Source organism: Hermetia illucens, chromosome 6 (assembly GCF_905115235.1).
Source record: "Hermetia illucens chromosome 6, iHerIll2.2.curated.20191125, whole genome shotgun sequence".
Taxonomy (NCBI): domain Eukaryota; kingdom Metazoa; phylum Arthropoda; class Insecta; order Diptera; family Stratiomyidae; genus Hermetia; species Hermetia illucens.
The window spans coordinates 64,702,873-64,721,588 of NC_051854.1; the positions used below are offsets into that span (position 1 = coordinate 64,702,873).

The 18,716-nt window shown below is 41.3% G+C and overlaps 1 protein-coding gene across 4 annotated transcripts; it reads right to left on the reverse strand.

Moving 5' to 3' along the window:
• Nucleotides 1–1,167: 1,167 nt before the first annotated feature.
• On the reverse strand, nucleotides 1,168–17,046 carry LOC119660455 (odorant receptor 33a-like). 4 transcript variants are annotated; one of them, XR_005250427.1, is made up of 4 exons: nucleotides 16,218–17,046; nucleotides 15,797–16,157; nucleotides 1,629–1,890; nucleotides 1,168–1,341 (listed from the first exon to the last, which is right to left on the reverse strand). XR_005250427.1 is itself a non-coding variant. In XM_038069015.1 (4 exons), exons 1-3 carry the CDS (start codon nucleotides 16,622–16,624, stop codon nucleotides 2,110–2,112), a joined length of 831 nt encoding a protein of 276 aa, XP_037924943.1. In that variant the 5' UTR covers nucleotides 16,625–17,046; the 3' UTR covers nucleotides 1,855–1,989; nucleotides 2,088–2,109. The 4 variants fall into 4 exon arrangements, 2 of the variants coding, with proteins under 2 accessions (XP_037924943.1, XP_037924944.1); XR_005250426.1 differs by having other exon boundaries at nucleotides 1,629–1,989; XM_038069015.1 differs by lacking the exon at nucleotides 1,168–1,341 and adding an exon at nucleotides 2,088–2,172 and having other exon boundaries at nucleotides 1,855–1,989.
• Between the last annotated feature and the right edge of the window lie 1,670 nt (nucleotides 17,047–18,716).

Below are 18,716 nucleotides of genomic sequence, written 5' to 3' on the forward strand. Positions count from 1 at the left end.
TTGAATAATCCGCAATCCGTTATCATTTGTGTTTTGTAATTAATTTGTATGTTAATTTGCAATGTTAATTTATGTGGGAGCCAACGTATCGCCTGAATACGGGCTCCTTCCTTACTTGGCTCTTAAAATCCCCAAGTATGATTTTGATATCATATCTGGGATAGGATTCAAGAGTTCGTTCTACTGCCTCGTAGAAAGTATCCTTGTCCGACTCTGCAGTCTCCTCTGTAGGGGCGTGAATGTTAGGCTTACATTTCTAAACTTGCCTCGCAAACGCAGAACGCATAGCCTTTCGTTTATATTTTCAAAGCCGATAACAGCAGGCTTCATTTTTTGGCTGACAAAGAAACCTACTCCGAGCACATGGTTTACTGGATGGCCGCTATAATATATGGGGGTTCTCCAGGAAACCGGTCCCTGGACTTGGAGGACCAGTTGGTACATTTTGTCCCGTTTTTAGGCGCGGGAGACTCGCCTTCATCCTTCTCCGTCTGCAGTTTTTCATAAAGAAAGAACTCCCAGAGATCACCACGTTGAGATGGAGATAGGGTTTGGTAGTAGAGCTGTTGGTGTTGGTTCAGCAGGCGTTTCCCAGGTTTAATGCTCCATCGTGGGTACCAATCCACGTTTCGCCCTGGGACCTATACTACCCTTTCACTGCCAACCGAGATCTGGAAGTAGGGAATATACTAAAGTTCCTGACGGTTACAGGCTTGTTTGAGGTACTATGATTAATAGGAACGCTATAGCCAGCAAAAGGGGCAGTTCTTTAAGGACGCGGTGCAAGGTATTTCAGTACTGAACTAGAGTCCTGTCCACATCCTGGAAAAAGACCTAAGGCGGTAGAGAAAAGCCTTTATCGCGGTATAAATACAATAATTTTTACTCATTGACTGCAAAACTCAGCAAGTTTATTCTAGAATTATGAAATCTTGCGGCAATGTAGACTATAATATAAAATATGGTCCCCATGGTTTGATGGAAATCGCACTAACAACGTTACCATGGGTCAAAGTTGTCTCTTTAGTGGAAATTCTAAGTCTTTGAATGTCAGTACCACGCGAAAATGAACTCATTACGTGCTAGGTACTAATTAGACAACTCAAATGTTTTTATATAAGCAAAACACAAAACCTTTTATACCTAAAGCATCTAGTTTCCGGTTTTTCGACTTGTTAGATTTTATTGACTGAAAGCTACACATGATATTGCATTTGGTAAAATTATTGAGTGCGCGAAGGTAAAAGTAGACGCAAACTGCACTTCCATAAGAGATGTCGTTACCATTCCTCACTCTGATGGGTTCATGATCGTCAGCACTGTGTACATGGCCTTCATTACCTATACAATATTTGAAAAAATACTTTGAAGATATATTTGACTGATTTTCAAAATTTGAGGAAAATATATGTGATAATAATGGTTGAGCCTTTGGAAGGATTGAATCCTCAATATTATATATTTATATTACGAACTGGTATGAAATGTTAAAACTGCGAAGTGGAACCTACTCGAGATGGAGCACTACCCAGGGTAGCATTATAGTTTTTGAGTAAATTAACCAAAAGAGTATGAAATGAGATTGTGTAAAATTGTTTAAAAAATTTAGTCCCAATTTCCTTACTTACCGACATGAAAGTAGCCAAAGTTATTGGTATCTGTTTTCCAGCCAATATAATTTTCTTTCCCTGCGTCATCTGCATGAATATAATAAGATATTTTCGGAACCTTGGTGATAAGTCCATCCAGTTTGACGAGTAGAGCATAAAGACCATCTGATCCGTTTTTTCCATAAACTTATTTGAAAAGTAACAAGATGGATAGATTTGTATAATTTCCCCTACCATCAATATAAATACTGCCGCAGTTTCGGTTAACGGTGGTGAGAATCTGAGATATATTACACCGGAAGTTGAAAATACGAGAATGGATGCGATGAATTGAATGAAAATTGTAAAAGAGAGAGTTTTCTGTATTATTTCGAAGACGCTGCAAAGACGAATAAAGTAAAAATTGATGTATATCACTCGACTGTAGACAAATTAAAAAACAAATACATTTGCTTTGGAACCTAGATATGTACTTACTCCATTATAACACGGTGATCTTCTAGGCACCGTATAAAGTCCTGCAAAGTTTCCTCCTCTGTTTTCTCAGGATCATAGTGAATGTCTGCAAACCGTTCCATTATTATCTGCAGATGGGTACTCAACATACAAAAATACAAAACCCCAATGAAATCATTGGCTACATCTTGCAGGGCCAATTGCTGCTGAAATATGTACTGTATAAACAACGAACCCCAATACCGAAACGCATTCTTATGCCAATCATAAGGAAGCCACGTTTCAAATCCAAGTTTCGTGCTATGCGAAAGTGCCGCAGGAAGGACATCCGCAAAATTCACCCCCATGTAGTATGATATATGAAAACCATCAATGAAGCTACCCTGCAAAATTTGATTTCTTTCCTCAATTTATCTTTTTGTTTGTCCGTCATAGGTCGACTGTCCAGACGCTTCAGCTGTTTATTCATTTCGATGAGGCTGGGTCTTAGTCTCAGAATTACAAGGAACTTGATGGAGCAGGCGGTCACACAAATGTTCATAGGAATATTTTCCAGTAATTCCCTTAAATTCTTAACGAAGAACAATTCGATGATGAATGAGGAATAGTAGAAAATATTGGTAAGGACATAATTGGTAACAACGTGTATTTTGTCTCGAAGGCGATAGTCTTCCATTATAAGCATTCCTTGAAACTTCAACGAAAAATATACGATTCCGAAAGCTTGGATGCTTTCAATTCTGTTTACCGAAGAATTTTTCGAACCGAATAACATCTTTCGATTTTTTGAAAAAATTGCAACTTTTTACTGTGTCGGTTTAGACTTCTAACTTTTTATTAGCAAGCGAATCTGCAAGCAAACCAATTGACTGTTCGAAACACACTAACCATCCTGTATGTAAAAAGTTGTGGACTAGCTTGGTGACTGCATAAGCTGACCGCAAAGAAAATATACATTTATATCATAAATCCATACAATAAGGATTAATACTTCGATATATCATTGAATGTCATAATCAACAGTAGAAGGTCCTTGCATATTTAATGTGACATGGTTGGCGCCACCTGTTTTATTCTCAAGGATGCCCCTCCGATCCTTCGATTTATTGATTGTTTAAAGTTTTTTCCCATCCTTTATTCATTGAATTTATAATACCTGGAAGAAGTAGACTACGTTCAGCAGAGGCAATGCGGACAAACTGTAATGCTATCTATGAGCGTTACTATACTACCCTCTGATATAACAAGGGGCATCCAGATTTTTGTTTGAATATGATCTCTCCGAGATATATTGGTCCCAGTGGACGAAGGATGGACAGCTGCACATGAAATGCACACCCATCACCTCCTCTGCTCCATATTGACAACTTATGGAGTAATATCAATTTCCTTCCAAGATCGATTGCCGAGGGAAGCGGTTCGTTTCTAATTGATAGTTTCGTTATGTCGATCTTCATGACTTCGTCCTTCATTGCATGCTTATAAAGGCTGGAAGGGTAACGCCCAGCCGGCCAAGTGTAAGAAGCATCTGTTTTCTTTTGTCATACAAATTAATTACAATTACAAGTGCTGATGACATTGACTCTTAGAATATATTCATATAGTGTAATCATCATCATCAAGGGCGCAACAATCGGTATCCGGTCCCCCCGGTTTTGCGCCGAGGTCCACCAACTCGATATCCCTAAAAACTGTCTGGCGTCCTGGCCTACCCCATCGCTCCATCTTAGGCAGGGTCTGCCTCATCTTCTTTTTCTACCATAGATATTGCCCTTATAGACTTTCCGGGTGGGATCTTCCTCATCCATACAGATTAAGTAACCCGCCCACCGTAACCTTTTGAGCCCGATTTTATCCAGAATCGGATGGTCATGGTATCGCTTATAGACGGGCCAAAAATTTTTTGGAGGATTCTTCTCTCGAACGCGGCCAAGAGTTCGCAATTTTTCTTGCTAAGAACCCAAGTTTCCGATTAATACATGAGGACTGGCAAGATCATATCTTGTACAGTAAGAGCTTTGACCATATGATGAGACGTTTCAAGCGGAACAGTTTTTGTAAGCTGAAATAGGCTCTGTTGGCTGACAACAACCGTGCGCGGATTTCATCATCGTAGCTGTTATCGGTTGTTATTTTCGACCCTAGATAGGAGAAATTGTCAACGGTCTCAAAGTTGTATTCTCTTATCCTTACTCTTCTTCGTGTTTGTGTTTGACCAGTGCGGTTTGATGTTGTTGGTTGATTCGTCTTCGGTGCTGACGTTGCCACCATATATTTTGTCTTGCCTTCATTGATGAGCAGCCCAAGATCTCGCGCCGCCTGCTCGATCTGGATGAAGGCAGTTTGTACGTCTCGGGTGGTTCTTCCCATGATGTCGATATCGTCAGCATAGGCCAGTAGTTGGGTGGACTTAAAGAGGATTGTACCTCTTCCATTTACATCAGCATCATGGATCACTTTCTCGAGGGTCAGATTAAAGAGGGCGCATGATAGGGCTTCCCCTTGACGTAGACCGTTGTTGATGTCGAATGATCTTGAGAGTGATCCTGCTGCTTTTATCTGGCCTCGCACATTGGTCAGGGTCAGACTAGTCAGTCTTATTAATTTCGTCGGGATACCGAATTCTCTCATGGCCGTGTACAGTTTTAGCCTGGCTATGCTATCATAGGCGGCTTTAAAGTTGATGCACAGATGGTGCAACTGGTGGCCATATTCCAACAGTTTTTCTATCGCTTGCCGCACAGAGAAAATCTGATCTGTTGCTGATTTGCCTGGAGTGAAGCCTCTTTGGTATGGGCGAATGATGTTGTGGGCGTATGGGGCTATCCGGCCTAGCAAAATAGCGGAGGATATCTTGTAGATGGTACTCAGCAACGTGATACCTCTATAATTGCTGCACTGTGTGATATCTCCCTTTTTATGTATGAGACAGATAATGCCTCTTTGCCAATCGTCAGGCATTGATTCGCTGTCCCATACCTTGAGCACTAGTTGATGAACCACTAGGTGTAACTGATCGCCTCCATATTTAACCAATTCAGCTGTAATTCCATCGGCTCCGTTATAGTGTAATACCGGCAGTGTTTCTGACCAATAGAATGGGATACACCTCGCCCTTCAACTAGACTGTATTCTTTTGAAATAACAGACTCGCGCTTTATTTTCACTAATGACGAAATCCGTTTATATAATTCATTCTAACAAACCTCTCATAGACCGTTTTTCGAAAAAACATGTTTGCATTTGCAATTTCAACCAAATTCAAACTCACCAAAAAGTCTGCGATGGGTGACGTCACAAGTCAAGTAAGAAAGCTTCAGTAGATCGGCAGCTGACAGTCACTCATGAAAATATTAAAGTACCAAAGTTAATTTTGGCAGAGAACGAGATGTATCAAGAAGGACGGTCAAATATTGTCCTTGCCTAGATGCACAAAGAACTTCACAAAAACCCAGTTGAAAGCCGAAATCCGGTTTCTTTCCAGTGAAGTTTATATGAGGATCACTCCAATGTGAGCTAACATTTTATAAACCTAATAATAATAATAATAATCGTTGGTGCAACAATCCATATTGGATCAAGGCCTTGAAGTATGTTAGAGCACTTCATTCAAGATCGTAACGGTACACTACAGGATTACAGTACACTGTAGGAGGCAATGTGGTCAGCATTGCGCTCGCCCGAGAATATTACTCTGATTTGACTCAGGTACTCATTCACAGCTGACTCAACTGGTATCCTACGTCAAATCACGATACAAATTCCGCTGCTACCAGTGAGATTTGAAACGCGACCTGCCGTACGACAGCCTTGCTCTCTAACCCCTCTACTATCCGGCCACACTATAAACCGAAACTCCATCTTCATTAATGAAATATGTTTGCGTTCGAATTTTGTGTCACTGTTATTCATTTTCATGTTTCAGTTGAAGACCGGGCGTTATTTTCCTTCCACACAGAAAACGAGTGCGAATATTTAGTAAGGAGAACAGTGAACAGATGACTATAATGCCAGTAAGGAGATTTTGTCAATGGTGCAAAGTAGTTTCCCGGAGTATAAAAGTTGAGCCGGATTTTATCCACAACCTGACGGTCATAGTTTCGCTCAGAGATTTCGTCGTTATGTAGGGTATGGAATCGTCCATCCTTATGTAGGGGACCAAAAATTCTTCCAAAGATTCTTGCTTCGAACATGGACAAGAGTTTGCAATTTTTTTTCTTGCTAAGAATCTAGGTTTCCGAGGAATACGCAAGGACTGGCAAGATCATAGTCTTGTACAGTAAGAGGTTTGGCTCTATGGTGAGACATTTCGAGGAAAAAATTTTTCCAAGTTGAAATATCATCGTCATAACTGTTACCGGTTGTGATTTTCGACTATAGATAGGAGAAATTTTCTATGGTCTTAAAGTTATAGTCTTCCATCTTTATTATCCTCGTTTGACCGGTGCGATTTGATGTCGTTGGTTCCTTATTCTTTGACGCTGACTAGCTTGGACTTCGTCTTGTCTTCATTAATGTGCAGCCCGAGATCTCGCACCACCTCCTCGATCTGGATGAAAGTAGACGGTACATCTCGGGTTGGTGCTCAGAGGTGGCGGGAAGGAAGACGGGGTGGCAACCCTGTTGGCCGCACCAACACCAAGCGGCCGAGGAGAACCTCCATAGTGGTGGCAACGGGAGACACTGTATCACATTGGCCGGCCGTGATGGAGTAAGCGAATGCTCCAAAGACCTAATTAGGGCGATCAGACCCGATTCTGCACGAGGACTCATCTGAAGTGGCAATAGGTCACGAAACCTTACCAGGGGTATACTGGTACCATGGGAACCGGGATAGCCTCTGAATTAATATACTTCAGGTAAACTCCTGTTGTATGTGCGTTCAACTCGGTTGTTTGCGGTTGGCCCCCTAGTGGGGGCTTCATGAGGGTTGTGGTTGCGTTCAAGCGAACAGAGACCTCCGGTTCTCAGCGTGGTGTTGCGTTTCAAACCGGGTGCCGTACTCCTTAGTTCGGTAGAGATTTGGGTAGGTCTTGCATCCATTGCGGTCACAGAATCAATCCGTGTCTTAAGAAGACCGTGGGATTAAGTCCACGGGACAGGTACCCACGTAAAACATGGTGACGTTACTGTACATCTCGGATTGTTCTTCAAAAGTCGGAAACAGCAAATACTAAATCGCTTTCATCTAACTAAAATTCAAACTACTCGTCTTGTGACGTCACGTGAAGTGTCAGCCAATCACTGCATTTTCTTTGCATCCTTGTTAGAATTCGATTTTTTAGTCATTACAATTAATAAATGAGCCTTCCCAATTTGTTTTTTTTTCAACGGATATGTTAATTATAATAATAATCCTTGGCACAACAATTCATATTGGATCAGGGCCTTGAAATGTGTTAGAGCACTTCATTCAAGACCATAACGGTACACTGTTGAAGCAATGTGAATTAACTCAGGTACCCATTCACAGCTGAGTCAATTGGTATCCGACAGCAAGTCTCGATAACAAATCCCTCTGCTCCCACTCAGATTTGAACCACAATCTTCCGCTACTACTACTTGAGCCATCCGGACACGGATATGCTAATTGTCCAGGTAAAACTACTACTTCCACCTGAAAGAAACACATAGTCAATTTCTAACGCGGAGAGCCCATTAAGCCAGTTCCATTCTTGGGGTTTCCAGAAACACCTTTGAGTCAGACCAAACTTCCAAGAATGATCCGTTGCTAAACGGCGTCTCGACAGTGACGGATCTCTTTATGCTATTCATAGAAACTGATGGGTAAAACTGTACACGGCCATGAGAGAATTCGGTATCCCGACGAAATTAATAAGACTGACTAGGCTGACCCTGACCAATGTGCGAAGCCAGATAAAAGCAGCAGGATCACTCTCAGGACCATTCGACATCAACAACGGTCTACGACAAGGGTATGCCCTATCATGCGTCCTCTTTAACCTGGCCCTGGAGAAAGTGATCCGTGATGCTGAGGTAAATGCAAGAGGTACGATCCTTTTTAAGTCCACCCAACTACTGGCCTATTCTGACGATATCGACATCATGGGAAGAACCAGCCGAGACGTACAAACTGCCTTCATCCAGATCGAGCAGACAGCTATCGTCGCGAGATCTTGGACCACACATCAATGAAGGCAGGACAAAATATATGGTGGCAACATCAGCACCGAAGACGAACCAACCAACAACATCAAACCGCACTGGTCAAACACGAAGAAGAATAAGGATAGGAGAATACAACCTTCAGACCGTTGACAATTTCTCCTATCTAGGGTCGAAAATCACAACCGATAACAGCTACGATGATGAAATCCGCGCACAGTTGTTGTCAGCCAACAGAGCCTATTTCAGCTTACAAAGACTGTTCCACTCGAAACGTCTCACCATAAGGTCAAAGCTCTTACTGTACAAGAAAATGGTCTTGCCAGTCTTCAAGAATTGCGTACTTTTGGCCGCGTTCGATAGAAGAATCCTCCGAAGAATTTTTGGCCCCCTACATGAGGATGGTCTATATAACGACGAAATCTATGAGCAATACCATGGCCGTCAAGTTGTGGATAAAATCCGACTCAATAGGTTACGGTTGGCGGGTCACTTATTCCGTATGGATGAGGATGATCCAGCCCGGAAAGTCTATAAGGGCAATATCTATGGTAGAAAAAGAAGACGAGGCAGAGCCTGCCTAAGATGGAGCGATGGCGTAGGTCAGGACGCCAGACAGCTTTTAGGGATATCGAATTGGTGGACCTCGGCGAAAAACCAGGATGTCTGGAGTTCCTTATTAAGGCAGGCCTAGACCAGATACCGGTTGTTGCGCCGTTGATGATGATGATAGAAACTAAATGCAATATATGCCCATTAATTGAGTATACAAAACCTACGTAAATATTTTTTGCAGTTTCTTAAAACCTATCCATTCGTTCTTGGTTTTTTCCAGCTTTCTTACGCGTTCCGCGGGGTGACATTTCTCATCCACAGAGTGGTGAGAGGGCGCAGCCTTCTCGTACACCGACATAAACACGAAGCGGCTTTGCTATACCCTCCTCACTTCGAACTTTACTTTTCGGATCGAAGTGAAGCAATTTAAGCCACGCACGAGTTCTTCTGGTGATAGGTGTTTTCTTAAAGTATACCGGATGAGTTCGTGTGGCACACGGTCAAACGCTTGCTCTGGATACAAAAATGCATGGAAAGAGGGCGAGGCTTCTCACTGTGTTTCTTGACAACCCCGCTTTGATTCATGCTTAGTTGAAAGATTTCGCGAAAACGGGTGTCAAGAATACGTTTGAAAATCTTCATGGTATGGGACAGCAAACACATCGGGGGACAATTTGAGAATTCTACAGGACTACTTTTCTTTTTCCACATTGGTTCCTTGCCAATCTTGCCACAATATTCCAATTAAACAACTCACTGAGTCACAGTGCCGGATCCCAGCTTTTCTCTATCCATGTCGAGATGGATCCAGAGCGGAAACCAATCCGCTCTCTGTCGACCAAGCTTTCAAAGTGGTCTTTGGTGTGTTCGTACTTCCTCTAGCTATTATGTTACTTACTACTACAGCAGTAACCGCGCAAATATGTCGCCAGTTGCCAGTTGGTGTTAAGTTTTAGAGGCAAGAGCCTAAATTAGTTCCAGATAATTTCAATGCCGGGGTCTTGAAGTAGTCAAGCCGAGTGACGAACACCAAGCGCCCAATCCTACACGAAACCCTTATGGAGCCAGGTATCCTCAGGTTGGACCATTAATCTGATTTACGTCAATACCTCGTTGGTAATAGGAATGATCTGACAGTAAGTAGTATATTTACACCAACCATCAAGCCATTTTTCTTGGCAATGGAAGTGGAGGCGTTCCAGAAGTAAAATATAAAAAGAATTGGTTGATTCTCTGGGTGGAGGAGACATTCGTCACGGTTCGAAGGAAACCGCAACAGAAAAGAAGGCGTAGCTATCTAAGCATATAACTAAGGCATTTGACGCTACAATGTCGCAAAAACGTGTGCAACTAAAAATGAAAATATTGAGATCTTTTGTCTACAAGCAAAGCGATTTTCCCAAAGGGCATGGACGAAACGGAATACGTCACACGTAGCTGAAAATATAATAAAACAAGTCGGGAAACCGGAAGCTTGACGCTTCAGGTATAAAAGGTTTTGTGTTTTCCTATGTGAGGAGCATAATGTAGTTCTCCATTGGCTTATAGCATTGACCCGATATATTTAAACCGCTCAGTTCTGGGCAGGTTACCACCATTGCCAGAACTCAGCGGTTTAAATATCTGGAGAGGCAGATTACTGCCATTGGAAGAACTGAGCGGTTTAAATATCTCGAGTCAATGCCACCAGCCAATGGAGAACTGCGTAATGAAATGTTTCAAGCATTAACGCCACCTGGATGAAGTGACATTCCGCAACTGGTGTTCTTTGTGATCGACGTATCAGCGCACGGCCCAAATATAAAATTTACTGCAATGTCGTCCGTCTGTCGCTCTCTACAGTTTGAGTGTTGACTATAAAGGACAATGAACGGCGTCTTGCGGTAATGGGGACGAAGATGTTGCATTGCACTGGTGGTGTGACACGTTTTGATTACGTCTGAAATGAGAATATCCGCGATCGATATGGGTTTGCACCGATCGTGGATAAACTGCAAGAGAGGCGTTTTCGATGGTGTGGTCACGTAATTCACGCTAACGAGAATTCAACAACCAGTGTTGGTGACAACATCGAAGTCAGTGGTAAGCAACCAAAAAGCCGGCCAAAAAAATGGTCGCATGATACACTGGATGGGGATTTGAAGGTCTCGCGATTACATCAGGCATTTGATAAAATAAAATGACGAAACCGATCACGACGAGCCGACCCCGCTTGTAAACTGAAGGCTGAAGAAAAAGAAGAAGATGTGAGGAGCGGTGAGCCTGACAGTTCCGTGTCACGTAGTTAAAAATTCTATTGGCATCTATTTTTTAGAAAGTAATTTAAATAAATCATTTAATGGAAAGCCCTGTATTGAAATAGTCAACCTCATACGCTTCACACTCTGAGTTTAATATTATTAGGAAATGCCAACAATTTAACCAACATCAAATATAAATAAATAGATTCTTCATAAATGTGACTTTAATATTCCACGCGAATGTCAATTATTCCAGGTAATTATGACGTCAGCATCTGATTTGCATGGCTTTGGAAGCAGTAAACTCACTCGAAATTGCTAAGTTTGAACTGCTATAACTTTGGCGTTAATTGCCAGATTTCCATGAAATTTAGCACATATATACGAAATATTGTCCCCTATGCTGGCACAAAATTCGGAAGTCCTAGGATGAATCTAAGGGGGGTTTTCCAGTAAATTTCTAAAAAGTAGTAATATACCATTAGTAAGTTTATTTGAGCAGATATCGGAATGGGACATATTTTGAAGCCTAGATTTCATCTAGGCGCATCACTCCGATTTTTTCCAGATTTTTAGGTTGGGTAGTTTCCGAGAATGAGTCCTGTCTCACTTCAAGTGCGTACATTTTGACTCATTACTCACGCACTTTGCAATTTATGTCAAAACCAATATCAGTTTCGGAAAGTACAAATCGAGACCTTTCATTTGATATCCTACACAACTATATCCGGTGAAAAAAATTTTTGAATCCCCCCTTTAAACTCCACCTAAATTTATGCGACTCACTGTATGCGTGGGATTTCATAGATCCCATCTGTCCACCAAATTTTGTTAGGATCGGTTTAGCCGTTTTGGAGAAAAATGCGTGTGACAGACAGACAGACAGTCAGACAGACAGACAGACCGACATTGAATCGATTTTAATAAGGTTTTGTTTTACACAAAACCTTAAAAACATTAGGAAGAAATACTGCGAATGGCTTGAGAATCTTTTAGGGCCAGTAGGTTCCATATGAACCATGGCCATGGAATTCTGATACTTTTGTATACACGACCGGGGTGGCGTAAAAACCGCTATCAAGCGCACATTACAGCAAAAATTATGAAATACGTTCAAAGCTGTGATCCCATTAAATTAATATGGCAGATTCAGTTCAGAGTAACTCCTGACTAGCACCTGATCTTAGTTTCACGATAAGGATTTATGTCAATCCAGGTAGGACCAACCCACAACAAAGTTAAAGTTAACTATGACAGCAAAAAAGCATCAAAGGAAAGCAGAACTGGCAAAATGCAGAAATTCAAAAATTTCAGAAAAATGCCAAGTCAGAATAGGCTGGGAGAGATATTAAATCTGTCTGGATTCAAACCGGTGGTACACGCGCCGATCTTAGGTCGAAGGCTGAAGTTATCTAAAAATCCTACGAAAGCAGTAGTTTCCTGCCTCGAATCGACATCCACCCTTGAAATAAGAGATCTAGGCTGCCTTGTGAATAAGAGAGATGTACAGAAGGTGAATAGGAACTATCCAAATATGATCAATATAGACGGGAGAGTCACATCTTTCAACTCCAGAGAAGAAAACTGTCCATAACCCGCTTCCCTGAGGAACAGCGAAGTAACTTCTCGACGGTGAAAAATAAAAAATGGGTAGATCGTCTTCAGGATATGGACAAAGGCAGTTTTGACCGAGTGCTGTAGGAATTGAATCTGTGGACACACTGCAGAGATACGAACTTGACTTGGACTTGAATAGCATTTGATTCAACGAGATTCCCGGGAGCATGACAAGCAGAGATAGTCACCAGGATAGGACTTATTATCATTAGCATTTCCATATTCCGGTAGCTTATACCAATATTTAGGCCCGAATTGGTTTTAGTCAACAACGTTACCTGTATTCAATGTTTGGTGAGATGACACGTTTTTCACAAAATTGGTCACAAAGTATCTCCTGAAGAGCGGATTGTCCTGTTTGTGACAAAGAACAATAAGTATCGCTAAAAAAATCTGACAGAATCGAATGGTGACAAAAAAGACTACTTCAAAACTAACAATGACATTGGAATAGATCGGAGGAGAATAGCCTCGCATCAATGATTAAATTGTACGGCAATAGGGCGGAATATCTTAGAATTGGAGTGAGAATATTGTCATTCTGTCAAAAAGATTGATTAAAATAGTGAGAGACCATGAAATGAAAACGGGTTTATGGTGTTTATCGTTACAAACTTTTATTTACTGAACCATTCAAATTCTATTTTATTTTCTAGAATTATTGAGTGCCCTAAATAAACAAATGTAGATTGCAGTTACAAATTTCTATAACTTCTAGAACTACAGTTAGTTTAATTCAAATCTTAATGTTTCTTATAAAAGAAGTCCTTATTATTCGTTACTCTGTTGAGTTCAAGATCATCAACATTGTGTACATAGCCTTGATTACCTGTGCAATAATGAAAAACATATATTTAAGACACAGTTGAGAGATATACTACTAATCCTAGAAATGCTAAGAATAAGGTACGTGATGCTGTTTATTAATAGTATACTATAGGGTGCGGCAGCATAACTTCCTTTTTTAAAATGCGCGCCACTCAGTTAGTTGATGTCATAGCGGAGCGCTAGTGGTCTCGTTAAAGAGGGGATACTGTAAAGTTTTGTCCCGACATGGTTCAGTCGCCATCATGCGTTGGAATAGTGAGGAGCGTGCCTTTGCCGTTGAGGTTTACTTTTCAAGCGGATGTTCGGTTATTGCAACACAGCGTGCATTTCGGAATCGCTTTAATTTAGCCCCGTTGGCTCCCGTCCCAGACCGCAAATCAATTGTTACATGGGTCACTACATTCAGACAAACTGCAAGTGCGACAAAAGGAAGAACTGGAGTCCCCCTATAAGATGGCGATAGTGCAGGAACTTTGAGAACGTGACTTCAATTCTCGGATGAACGCGTGTGAGCTTCTTCTTGATGTCGTTCCCGAGGATGCTATTGTTTTTTTTAGCGATGAAGCCCATTTTCGTTTGTGTGGGTCGGTTAATAAACAAAACATGCGCTACTGGGCTGACACCAACCCTCGAGAATTGCGTCAAAAGCCTTTGCATTCACCCAAAGTCACAGTGTGATGTGCAATTTCCTCAGCTGGAATTATTGGTCCCTGGTGTTTTGAGGCAAATGAGGTTACAGTGACAGTGAATTCGGACCAGTATGTAAACATGCTACAGAATTTTTTTTCCCACGGCTAGAAAATTTGGATTTGGGGGACACTTGGTTCCAACAAGACGGTGCAACAGCACACACTTCAAGAGCATCGATGGCTGTTTTGAGGGAACACTTTCCAGAGCGCCTTATCTCAATTAGAGGCGATTTGGAATGGCCGACACGCTCTCCCGATCTGTCCCCTTGTGATTTTTTTCTATGGGGTTTTTTGAAATCCCGTATTTATGTTAACCGTCCAAGAACCCTACAAGATTTGAAGACCAACATCCAAGAAGAAATTGCCAACATAACACCTGCTATGCTAACAAGAGTCATGACAAACGCCAGAAATCGGTTTACGCAATGTATGGGGAATGGGGGACGTCACTAACAGATTTGTTCTTCAAAACAATGTAAATAAAAACTTTAGACATGTACCTACATCATAAAAAATAAATAAATATTTTCCGATGCATACAATAGTTTTTATTGAGTTTTGAAAAAAGGAAGTTATGCTGCCGCACCCTGGTATACTATATAAAATACTGATCGAATGTTTCTAGGCAGATAAAAAGATCAAACACATCTCTCCCAGGACTTACATATTAGAGAATCATTTTGAACTTGACCTGCTTTAATTTTGCTTAAGGTTAAGGTTGCACAATGTGCTAGACCTCATACGATCTCTCCACGGTGGCTGCTTGAAGGGAGAGGGGGTTGGGAGTAGGTTCATCCAACTGGTGAGGATTTGTTTACCTACTGATCAAGTTTTAAGCGCAAATGGACCTGCAAAAGGATAATTGGACTTCAAACCAAATTGGAACGACATACGCCCGGAGCTACGTGGCCAATGGAGACCTTGGTCTTATATACGGACTCTAAATATCTTGGGCATCTTCTGTTTCAATTAAAGCCCTTGATTTTGTAGCCAGGCTAGTCAGGACGAATATAGAGGAAGAAGATGCTGGGCGTATCATCGGAGGAAAAGTTGCTAGCCTCTACCCCAAAAATAGTAGCCATCGAGGGCAGGATATTCGAAGGCTCAGCACCGCTGTGCTGAAAGCAAAAGCTGGGACCTGGGAAAGCAAAAGCTGGGGAAGAAAGGGACAGAGCAGGGGTTTCCAGCTTGGAAACCTTTGTCATCGAACTGCACATATTGAGTACCAGTCATAGTACCGCCACATTCCCGCCTCTGAAACTGAGCCAGTTTTTGCGATAATTCTCCTCCCTTGGTCGACTTCTGCCACCAACAATGGTCTTTGACCATCATCAATTCACTAAGTCATTACAGCTTCACAACAAACTGTATCCTAAAAGGGATAGATGATCCTGAAATCGCACTGTTGCAGGTCATCAGGTATGTAATTCCGCGCAGTGTGTAAAAGGTAGATGATCGTGGGGCCAGGCAAGAGGAAATAAGGCAGATAAATCCACATAAACAGATGGAAGTCGATGTTATGCCCCATGTTGCCGGAAGATACGTGAAACCTCCGAAATGATAAATATGAACATGTTTAGATAGAAAAAGTGATTCAGTCTATCCACAGAAAGAGAAAAACCCCAGCAGACTCAGGTCTAAATAACTTCAGGCAAAACCTCATATCCTTACTTACCGACATGAAAGTATCCAAGGTTATTGGTATTTGTTTTCCAGCCAATATAATTTTCTTCTCCTGCGTCATCTGCATGAATATAATAAGATGCTTTCGAAATCTTGGTGATATGTCCATCCAGTTCGACGAGTAGAGCATGAAGACCATTCGATCCGTTTTTTCCATAAACTTATCTGAATAGTAACACGATGGAAAAATTTGTATAATTTCTGCTGTCATGAATAGAAACACTGCCACAGTTTCAGTTAACGATGGTGAGAATTTGAGATATATCAGGCCCGAGGTTGAAAATACGATAATTGATGTGATAAATTGAATGAAAATTGTGAAGGAAATACTATTCTGTATCACTTTGAAGATACTGTAAAGGTAAATAAAAAGACAAATACTACATATTGCTCTATTATTGCCACTCGCTTACTCCATGATGATCCGGTGATCCTCTAAACACTGTATAAAGTCTTGGAAACTTTCCTCCTCTGTTTTCTCAGGGTCATAGTGAATATTTGCAAACCGTTCCATTACTATTTGTAAATGTGCACTCAATACACAAAGGCACAACGCCCCAAGGGAATCATTTGGTACCTGCTCCAGCGACATTTGTACTTGAAATATGGTCTGTATAAATAGCGAAACCCAGTAACGAAAGCCACTCTTTTTCCAATCAAAAGGGAACCAGGTTTCGAATCCAAGTTTGGTGCCATTCGAAAGCGCAGCAGCAAGAGCGTGCACTAAATTCCCGCCAACATAATACACCATAAGACTTAGTGAAATTAACCTGGAAAACTTGATTGCCCTTCTCAGTTGATCCTTTTGCTTGCCCGTCATAGGTCGACTGGATATTTCAACTGTTTATTGATTTCAATGAGGCTGGGTCTCAGTCTCAGAATAACAAAGAATTTAATGGTGCAGGCTGTCAAACAAACGTTCATTGGAACGTTCTCTAATAACTGCCTAAGATTTTTTACGAAAAACAGTTCAATGATGTATGAGGAGTAATAGAAAATATTGGTGAGGATATAATTGATAACAACGTATATTTTGTGTCTCCAGCAATAGTCCTCTGTTATAAACATTCCTTGTAACTTCAACGTAAAGTAAACGATTCCAAAAGCCCGGATACTTTCAACTTTGTTCTCCGAATAATTTTTCGAACCAAATAATATCTTTCGATTTTTTGCAGACATTTCAACTTCGCACTATATCTTTTTATACTTTCTACTTTTTAATCGAATTGGATGCATGCAGGAAAGGACTCACTTGAACTGGTGCAATCACAATAACTATCCTATATTTGCAGGACTCTATGCACACTAACCCACCAGCATGGTGACAGGATAAATACTAGTTTCTCTCGTTAAATACTTGACAGTGTGGAAAATATCTGCTTATGATAAGGCTGCGTTTAGTGAGGAATGAATACTCGAACACGCCACTGAATTTTATACCCATCGTAAGTCATTTTTTTAACGGGGGAAGGATCAGGTGTGTAAAAACTCCATTATTAGTCTGACATATTTGAAATTAACTGTTTAATTTTCCTCAAATACTTCCATGTTGCTTAAGTCATTTTATCTCACATGTTACTAATTTGTATTATACAATATAATAATTGCATACTACACTTTGTTAACAGGGGCGAAGTATTGAAGTGCCCACTATAAATATTCTCAACAGTTTCCCTGCCGAATCCTACCGACGACGCTCCAGCCTGGAGGTTATGTCAAACTCTGAGAAAGACCCAGAAGAAACAGTATTATCCAAGGCCAGTCCATCAAACGGCAGATAAAACCGAAACGGTTCAATAACGAAACTGGAATATCCTTCTGCATCTTAGAAAGCGTCGTCTTTTTATCGAAATAGTGCAGTAAAGGAACTCCTTTCAGAGGTGTCAACATCCTTGCACTCTGAAAATCTCAGATCATAAACCACACACGAAATTTGCCAGAGGCGAACAGCCAGGAAAAAAGAAGTAGAATATTGCCTTTCTCATAAATAACACAATACAGTACAGCCTTGATAATCCGGGAGTTCGTTAGTTCGGCATGTTCGGTAATCCGGCAACTTCGAGAGCGCGAGATGTAAACAGCCAGAATTCTCGATAGTGCAACGGACACACTGTGTTTCCTTCTACCCACTTTCCTGTTTCTTCATCCAGTACTTCGGCTGCCACCCCCATGCGGTAATCATCGATTAGTATTCTATCTGCGTATGTAGTAAATTTATCTTAAATGGCAAATGGGGCTTAAGAATACACTCAAAGCTTTCGCTACTTGTCGTAAGAGGCGACTAAAAGGAATAATTAATAGAAATTTATGGGCTAGCAACCTGCAAATTTTAAAACGGAACTGACGTCACGGCAACGACCTTTGGCAGTTGAAAACGAACTAAGATTGGTTTCTGGAATGTGTGCACGCTCCTCGACAATTATAGCGAGGTCCTCGCGAGCGAGCATTCTGCTTTCTCCAATCTGAGCAGGAATTGCAACGAAGTACGATGGTGGGACTTTGGAGAGTAATCCTCTTCTTCTTACAGTAATGTGTTTTTGTACTTTGGATAACCAAGTGGTAGCCGACACGAATCCGATTTCGGATTGCTTCTAACGGCTATCGCAAGGCGCTCTCTCCTGATCTGATTGCCAGAACTGACAACCGTAACTATAATGGTGGGAGGTTCGTGGATTTGCGCAACTTCCACCGCCTTGTCATTGGTGGCACATTGTTCGAGCACAAAGCCTACCATGAGTTCAGTAGGGTTTCAACTGACCGACGCCGTACGAGCAATCGGATCGGCCACTTCGCGATCAGTATTTTTTAGAAGGAGAAGTACTTTCTACCTTTCAAAGCATAACTTATCTCGAAGACTAATTGATGAACTTGTTCAACAGTTCCATGTTTTCTTCTGAATCGAAACTGAGGAA